The sequence below is a fragment of the Glycine soja genome, chromosome 5, assembly GCF_004193775.1.
Source record: "Glycine soja cultivar W05 chromosome 5, ASM419377v2, whole genome shotgun sequence".
NCBI lineage: Eukaryota > Viridiplantae > Streptophyta > Magnoliopsida > Fabales > Fabaceae > Glycine > Glycine soja.
In genome coordinates, this window is record NC_041006.1 from 14130413 (window position 1) to 14139910 (window position 9498).

Here is a 9498-nt window from a genome sequence, read left to right on the forward strand (position 1 = left end):
AAAATGTTGACTGATTGAGAGGTTGTGGTAATGCTGATGTAGTTTCTTTATTTTAGATATGCATACCGTGGAGAAGTATTTCAAATGGATTATGGTGGAACATTTTAAATATCCTTAATGAATGGTCTATTTTTTTATTATGGATTCTCAACACCATATCATCTCTCCTTTCGCCGGTACATCCTCTCTGCCGTGCGCCTCCGGCAGAGGCGATTTCCGACGGCTGTGCCGCCACTTTTATTTTTCCTCCCTCCACAATTTTTTTTCTACGATCCCCTATTTCTCCTCCTTCCTTGACTTGATTTTTCAATTCCAATCAAACAAACGCAATTGCCATTGTTCCCAATGATCTCTCAGACCATAGTGGCTTTGGCTCCTGCAAGTTCTACGGCACCAACCTCCGTCACCGTCGGATCTACATCGACGTTAAGTTTAATGACCATCGTGCCGACCCACCACCTGCTCCTCCCTCAACAAAAACATCGCGAATCTGGATGTCGGTTGAATGAGTAACAGATCTGGATTTCGTCCGCATGTACGATAGATTTGGATCCCGATTATGAGAGCAGCGGATCTGGAATCCAATGGCATACACGGCAGATCTGGATGCCACCGAGGTTCCTCGACCCCCAAACGAAATATCTCTGGATGGCAATTTCTAATTTTTTCTTCTTTCTGGTTTGCTATTTCTTGTCTTTTTGGTTTGTTGGTTTTTTCATTACTTTTACAATTTTTGATATGCTTGTCTTTGACTGATTGTAAATCTCTGTCCATTTTCTTCTTTATTTTCAACCATGAAGGTTGTTGGTTTGAGAGGAGATAGTTAAGAGAAAGAAGAAGAAGAATAAGGAAACAGAAAAAGATAGGAAAAGAAAACTGAGAGAGAAGAAGGGAGAGTCGCTGCCGCCGGAAGTCATCTCCGGCAACGGTGAGCGGTGGCACATCGAAAAACAGAGGTGGTTACCGTTTGTAATTGGCCGGATTGGAGGAAAGAGAAAGAAGAAAAAAGTATGGTGCAACAGGTCCACCATATAAGTGTGTACATGAGATGTATCTCATGGTGAAAAAAAATGGTTCTCGGTAAACCATTTGAAACACTTCACCACGGTAGAAGCCGTCCTGATTTGGGCTTACATTTCAGGATTGAATGGAGATAATTTTAAAACCAAAATTATTTATGAAGGATATGGTCAAGTCTATCGTTTTTCAGTTTTTTTTTTTTGTTCTTATTTTTGCTTTATGAAGAGTTTTATAAAGTGGAAGAAAGTATACTTTAGGTTGATTGACATATAAAATTTTGATTCAGGTATATATATCATGTTTTCTGATTGTTTCTATTTTTTATGTTTATTAATAGTTTAATTTATTCATTTTAATTTTATTTACATTGTTAAGAGGTATTTTAAAAAAAAAATGTTCCGCATCCACTGTGGTTAACGATATAGATGTTAAATATAATATGATTATTGATTTCTTTTATTGATAATATAATGATTATTAAACATAAACATTATTGATAATGAATATAAAAATAAGAAATAAAGATTAGATTAATTTATTGCTGAAAAAAAATTATTAAATTATTTATATATATATATATATATATATATATATATATATATATTATTTTTTATTGATATCATAAATGAATGATGTGTTAAAAACGATTAATGCCAGTAAATGCAATGTAAATACGAAAATTAGTGTGTTAAAAACGTGTAAAGAAATGCAGGTTAATGGTAACTAAAATGTAAAATAGAGCAACAATAGAATAATTTGTTTAAACTTTAAAATAAGCACTTTTTAATAAATAGATACTATTTTCTTCTTAAAATAAACATAAAATTGTTAAAAACAGATTAGACAAACAAAATGAAAAAACATAGAATTACTTATTTTATTAAAATAAATATTTTTTGACAAATAAATTTAAATAAACTCAACCTAAGTGTTTTAAAGTAGACAAGTATGTGAGAGAGAAAAGACAACGAATATGATAATTAAAAAAAAGGAAACGTGCATCGCACATCTCTACAGCTAGTATGATATACATTTTTAAAGTGGATGTTCCACCGAGATTTATCTCGAATGTTTTGAGCGCTAATTATACTTGTACTATGCTTGTAGATGTTTCTAGTTTCTAATGAATTGTCCTTCAAAACAAAAAAGGTTTTATTCCCATTTAGGAAATCAACCTTGTAAAATCACCTAAGAAGTAAAAACCTTCACCAATAATAAATATATATGTCAGCATTCTATTATTTGTTTTTAATGTTTACGAATGTTAGACAAAAGTAATTGAGGTTCTAAAATTACAAGGACTGCCATCTTTTATGATAAATTTCAAGAACTAGATTAAAAAGTTACAATTTTGGAGACCAAAGTGAGGCTTACTACATTATACATTATGTGAAAGAGGGAAATAAATAGAAAAATATTACATCAACACCTATTATAAAAAGAGTAATTCTATTGCATATAAAAGAGTAATTCTAATTTGATATTCTTATTTGAGATATGCGGAAAACGTCCCAAGCAAATAACGCATGTTATACCAGTCAAATGTGAGATCATATTTGATACTCTAGATGTTAAATAATATAATAGATGTTCATGTAACATTTTACAATGTAATAAGTCCACACCTTATAGAAGAGATGAGCGAATGAAAATCACGAAGATCCTCCTAGTTACACAATTCCACCAATTAATTGATGTTTAATGTAGATTTTCACACGCTTAACGATTCCAGATAGAGGGATATATGTATTCTATGCAGAAGTCCCAGATAAGAAAATCCCGTATCCAGTTTCCTAGTTTTTGCTTCTTCTCCTGACATCATTTTAAGTATGTGCTGTAACTAATATAGTCAAAATGAAAACCAATATACTCCATAAATTAAATTACAATAAAAAAATACAAATAACATACTACACGACAAGGGTTACAGTAAATTAAACCAAAAACAGAATTTTTCACAAAACAAACTAGGGTCACTCCTAAAAACCAATCCACTTAAACAGTTGTTTGTTAAGAGGAAATGTAAAAGATGTTTGTCAAAGATTTATGAAAATAACTATTTTTTTGTTGATATGAACAAACTGATAAGCCAATTTTGTATTGTATCTCACTCCTGAAGGAACCATGAAGAGGGGGCTGAAGAAGAGGACCAAAGCAACTATCAAAATCTTCATTCATAGTTCTAAGAGACTTGGGGCCAAGAGTCATTCTGGCATGAGACAGTCTCTATAGACACAACTAATCAAAAGTTTAAGATGCATTAAAATATAATTTGTGCTGAAGTTATTTTAATGTTATCTTGAGTCTTTTAATTGGTTGTGCTTATAGGTTTTATTTGAATAAACTTCTCCATAAACACTTATAAAACAAAAAATTGAAAAGCTAAATGAACCCAACTCCTTCCACAAGTTAAAATCAACTTATGTACCTCAACTTATATAAAAGTCGAAGTGTACGATTTGATTTTAAAGCACAAGTTGATTTTTAACTTGTGATAAAAATTTAATTCATTTTATCTTCTTATTTTCTATAAGCAATTACAGAGAGGTTTATCCAAACAGAATAATAGACACTGTTCTCCTACAAGAATTGCTCCAGCTCTACCTTCCCCTTCCATTGCTAACTGCGGCAGCAGCATCATTATTGGAAACCATTTCCACCTTAGGAGGATCAGAATGCCTTCTTGAAGCAGAAGAAGGAGAGAATGAAAGGCGCTTCCTTGCAAAAACAGAATCACCTCCTTTTTCAGGTGATGGCCTTATGATTTTGGACCTGGCCTTTGCAGAGCTTGTGGGTGCCATGTAACTTGGAATGGCAGGTGAGCTTGCAAGGCTCTCATCATCTCTCACTGAGGACCCTGCAATGCTGTGTCGGCGATAGCGCTCCGACTGAACACTAAACATGCTTCTTGAGCCCTCATCTCCACCCCAGACACTACTACCCTTTGAGCTAGATGGCCTTGCCTTTCCATTAGTAGATGGTGTCTTTGAAGGGGAACTCTGAGGGGCAGGTCTTCTTGGTTTTTGGCCAAAAGGGGAAGGTCTTTTATCTTGGAGAGAGCACAATTTGGTAATTTCCCCTACAGACATGGCACGGCTCGCTGCACTCTTCACAGATGCATGATCATTGTGATCCACCACAGTGCTGTGGCCATCCCTTGGCCGAGTAGCCATCCATCTCTCTAGCCAACTCCACCCCCATTTGGGATTGTTTGGATCCATAAATGTGGGATTTAATGACTTTGAAGAGCCCTTCCATGTTTGCTGTTTCAGAAAGTAATTAGTTATTAGTTATACATAATGAAAAAACAAGACTTTTGTTGATCAAAATTTGTAAGTCAATCAAAAGCATCCAAACAGTTTTATAAACATATACAAGTGCATCTAAAACGATATAACTATTGTCAGTTATCTCTAGCAAAACAAACAACCTAGATCAAATAACTACTTTATAAGATCAGCATGCCAACGAATGTAAGGTGCAATAGCATTCTTATATGAATTGGTTTAATTAAATGGATATCTTTTATCTGGAATTGCAAATAGATCCTTCAGAAATGCATTGATAAGCAGTGTAACTGTATCACGGTAATATTTATTTTCCATAGCATAAGTGTAGAATCACTAGAAAAAATGGTATTTCCATAACTTTTTTTATTAAGCTGATTCATAGTGCACTTTTTTTTTTGAGAAAAAAACTGATAAATCTTACCTAGATTAACTCTATTTTTGTTCTACAATTTTCACACACAAACGTTGTATTGGTATGTTTCTTCGGCTATTTTGTGAATAATTAGTGAACCGATCAACTGCTTTATGTGAGAATGGAATGTGAAAATGGATTCATTTTTGCTAGTCTGAGTTCAGGACTTGTTACTCTCTGATCCACTAAAACCAAAACAGAAACAAAAATAAAGCATAAATGAGGTAGTCTTGCCACCTGATGTGAGAATGAATAGGCCAAAGCTCTCTCTCTTCTCAAAGCAGCTTCTTGCCTGTGCAACAATTTTGCTTCAATTTGCTCCTTTAACTGCGACCTATCATCCCATTCTTCTCCAACCTGTTGTAAAAGTATTTGCCATTTCAATACATATTAAAAGAGAAGCACTCATCATCATATATCATTCATGTGAAGCTCTTATTTTCAGATGGAAAATTACACATTCCTATCCAAAAAAGGATCACTGAACAAGTCAATGGCAGAAGTAAATTAAAAACTCCACTAAAGCATGCTTTTCCTGAGAAATTTCTCCTACAATCACCTGCCAATTATTAGATAATCAGCATATTTACATCTAAATTAACCCAAGAAAGCATTAAGCTTAGTTCATTTAAGAAAATTGCATTCACGAATTTTGAGCAATAAAACAAAGGCCTTCTGTAGAGCACATCAATCACACTGATTCATAACATACACTGCTTCATAAGTCATAACAGAAGAGGAAAATATGCACAGAATGCTTACAGCAGCTCGCAACTTCTCGAGTTCTTTTTCATGTTTCTGCGGTAGTTGGTGCTGAAGAGCTTGGTTCTCTTCAGACATTCTAATTCTGCTTTCACGAATCTGAGATTGTAATCTTGCTAGAGTTTGCATGCTTCGTAGGGTGCTAGCAGCTTGCCGTTTAACAGACTGCCCTTGTAATGTTTTCAACCTCACCAAACCTCTCAACGCACGCAATGCTCTTCTTGCCTATAAGTCTCAAAACAATAACCATTCATTATATATGCAACATAAAGCAACTCTAGTTTAGACACAAATTCTATCCATAGTGAAATAAACTGTTTCTCGAATAGTTATACACCTTTGAATATAATTATTATAGAATGCATCTTGACATCCTATCAACAAAAAAACTTCGGTTGATATCCATGCAATTAAATCAAGAGGTACAAAAGGAAAATGAAACAAATTAACATCATCTGGAAATGAATACAACAAATTTAAAATTTCTCCAAATCTATGGAGCATTCTCTTCATGGAAAATCCTGCAGAGCCTGTTACTACTTTTAGCATAATGTAACCATAATACTGCATTATTTGGCATAATTGAAATTATTGAAATCCTCAATTTCCCTCCTCTTTTTCTTCTGTAATTACTATTAAACACATCATTACCATTTTACTGTATTATTAGGTACAACTTCTTGTAATGTAGACAGCTGAATAGAGTACACTATGGATGACCTGTTTCGGTGAACCTCTCATTAAGTACTTATTTATAGGAGAAGAAAAAAGATAAAATGAATAAGTTTCTCCCATAAGTTAAAACAAATTTACGTACTTCAATTTTCATAGAAATTCTTCCACTGAACTTCAAAAAAATGATGTATAAATTAATTTTAACTTACGAAAGAAGCTTAATTCATTTTATTTCTTAATTTCTTCTATTATAAGTACTTATTGAAAAGTTTACAAGAGAAAATCGATATGCTTCTATTTCTCCAGCTGTCTCTATCATATCAACAACATTAGCTTAATCAATAAAAACTGTGAAGAAGAGATTCATGCTCTCTTTTGCTATGAAAAGAAAGGACATTCATGTTGCAAATTTGTAAACTGCCAGCATCAACTACCTTCTAACATGGGATGAACAAACTTTGTCCAAAAGAGGGGTGAGATTTCTTTCTTTTTAAATTTAATTGGTAGCTTGTGACTGCATGGTTCTAAATTACGGTTTTAGTCACAGTTGCAGTTTCGTTATAATTCTTGGTATTATGGGAGTTACAGGGAAATGCGGCTGATGTAGACGCAATTGCAGTCATGATGCGGTTGCAACAAGTCCAAAATCCTTTACATTGCGGTCGCAATTGCAGATGTGGACCGCAATATAGAACCATTCGTGACTTTGTCTATACACCAAAGTCCAAATAAAAAGGAAAAGAAGTAAGTCAATACCATATATCCACGAAATGCGGTCTGAATCTTGATGACTGCAATTTCTTCCTTAGTCTTTCCAGTATAATGTGGCATACTTGTCAGACGAACAACCTTGGCAGCTGCCTGAGCAGCAGCAACAGCAGCCTCTGCAGCAATAGCAGTGGCAAATGCCAAAGAAGCAGCATGCTTGCTCTGTTCCTTCTCTGCCTCAATTAATTTAACATCTTCTATTGGAGGAAGAGCAACTGCTGCTTCCCCATCCTTGCCACTGCTTGCTTTCTTTGACTGGTGGCTTTTCTGTTTTTTCTTTTAAGGCACAAAAATTAAAAGGGTTGTTTGAGTTAGAGACTGGTCATGAAAATCAAATAAAAACAAACAAATTTCTTTTGGAGAAATACTAGCAACACACTTTTGAACACACTTTAATCCTAAAATTTATTGAAAATAAAAAATTGTGGGTCTCGCTTCTTATTTAAGAACCTTCAATTGTGTGATTTTATAGTTTCCAACAAAATTTAGAGAAATTCTATAGTACTCTTGGAAAGTAAGGATTTTGGTACTTTTATTTGGAAGCACTCTTTCTCCCTTTCTCTATTTGTTTGCTCAAACTCATTTCAACTATTTGCCCAAAAAACAACTGTACCAAAACCTTTAGATTTCTGTTGATACAATATAAGAAAAGTGTGTTAAAGAATGTGTTGCTATTAATGCTGATTCTTTTTCCTTGTTCAATGCACATAATAATTAAATTAAACCTTATCTTTTTTGGAATCTGAACTGAAAACTTTCTTCACTGCAGAAAACCAACTCCCTTTTTTCCCCATTTGCAATTCCTGTTTCTTTGAGACAAAGGAAAGGCAAATCAGATTAATATCAACCCAAACACATCCGTGGAAGGGAAAATAAGATGAACAAACTGAAATAAAAAAAAAAGTAATTAAATTCAACAAGGTTAGAAACCTCATGTTTCTATTAATGTGCTTTGAATTTGAAGCAAACTGTTAAAGAAAACATAATTCATGCATAGAATGGGGGAAAGGAAACTGCCACGAAAACGTCAACAGAGACTCAAAACCGCAAAAGCACTGAAAACAGATCTATGACTAACGTGTATGATTAAAAAAATAATCAGTAATAACTGAAAAGAACAAGAAACTGAAAGTAAATAGCAAAAACGCCACCCAACAAAAAAAGTAAAAGACTTTCATCAAGTTTGTTAAGGTGATGAGTGAGAACAAATGGATAAGAATTCGTTTCTAAATCTCCATCTTCAAAAAAATGCCTTAAAGAAAACTACAACAAAAAAATGTAAATTTGGTATGTTGTGATCAAATGAAGAAGAACCAAGATATGATGATTTGAAAAACCATTAAACCCATGTCATAATTTCCAACTTTGAAAGAGAAATACTACAAAAGAAGAATGCAAATTTAGTATGCAATGGACAAATGGAGAAGAGCCCATATAGTACAATCCAAAAAGGAGAAAGAAAAGGAAACTATGAAACCCAGTACAAAACTTCCAGTTTTGAAGGCCAAAAAACAATAAAAATGGACAAAATTGCATGAGAATGAGGACCCAAATGAAGTGAAAAAAACATTCCAAGACCTTTGCATGAGAATCCCAGAATCCTGCAAATCAAATTCAAAGGTACACTTTACTTGGTGTGGCAGACACGTTGAGGCCCACAACAAGAGAAGAAGAGAGATGCAGAGGGACCAGATCTTGTTGTGGTAAATAATTGCCTTGAAGGAGGAAACTTCAACTACCGGAAATGTAACATAACAATATCCACATGCTAACTGGGTCCCAGTTCTGTTGTGTTTGCAGATTTTAACGTTAAATAACAGACAAACTAAACAAAACAAAACAAGAACACCAGTTAGACAAAAAGTAGCACAAATTGTAATGAAAGAAAGAAATGCAGGTAATAGATTTCTTTAGAGTTTGACAGAAATGTACTTCATGTGTAAATACATTATACATTACTCACAAACCAACTTTTTAGACTTTTGAATTTGGGTACAGTTAGCGATTAAGCGTTAGTTCTTTTTTATTAAATATATTGTTTTTTCATGTTTGCTCATTTTCATTTTTTTCCATAAATTCATTTTATTTTTAATTTTAGTAGCTGAAGTTGGTGGTTTTTTAAATTTTTGTTTCTATAAGTCTTTTTATTTTTTTTTTATTTTTAGTCCTTGTAAGTTGTATTCTTTCAATTTTTAGTTCTTTTTAAAATTTTAAATTTTTTTATTTATAATTCTCATGAGTTGATGCTTATAGGGATTAAAATTTAAAAAATGATATAAACTTACCTGGGCTATAAATAAATAAAATATCTTACAAGGAAGAAAAATAAAAAAGCGTAAACTTATGAGGATTAAAAATAAACATTACAGGAACCAAGATTAAAAAAATACAAATTTACAAGAAGCAAAAACATATTTAAGTCTTTTTTTTTTTAATTTGGAGATGAAAATAAAAATACAAATTATCTTTTTTGTTAAATTGTTGAACCCTAGTTATGCAAGCTTTGATTGAATAATTTATTCGATACTATATTATGGTTAGTTTTCTGTCTCGTTTAGATATCCTCATAAA

General features: G+C 33.0%; 1 protein-coding gene and 1 long non-coding RNA gene across 4 annotated transcripts; one reads left to right on the forward strand and one right to left on the reverse strand.

Annotated features, from left to right (window-relative positions):
• Positions 1-431: 431 nt before the first annotated feature.
• On the forward strand, positions 432-1313 carry LOC114412344. The gene is made up of 2 exons (XR_003666687.1): positions 432-678; positions 801-1313. It is a non-coding gene; the product is annotated as an uncharacterized LOC114412344 (long non-coding RNA).
• Positions 1314-3052: 1739 nt separating this feature from the next.
• Positions 3053-8739, reverse strand: LOC114412345 (protein IQ-DOMAIN 1-like). Of its 3 annotated transcripts, none has more exons than XM_028376188.1 (6): positions 8506-8739; positions 7653-7736; positions 6916-7203; positions 5485-5709; positions 4960-5079; positions 3053-4283 (listed from the first exon to the last, which is right to left on the reverse strand). In XM_028376188.1, exons 2-6 carry the CDS (start codon positions 7719-7721, stop codon positions 3621-3623), a joined length of 1365 nt encoding a protein of 454 aa, XP_028231989.1. In that variant the 5' UTR covers positions 7722-7736; positions 8506-8739; the 3' UTR covers positions 3053-3620. The 3 variants fall into 3 exon arrangements, with proteins under 3 accessions (XP_028231989.1, XP_028231988.1, XP_028231987.1); XM_028376187.1 differs by having other exon boundaries at positions 7653-7730; positions 8506-8738; XM_028376186.1 differs by lacking the exon at positions 8506-8739 and having other exon boundaries at positions 7653-8493.
• Between the last annotated feature and the right edge of the window lie 759 nt (positions 8740-9498).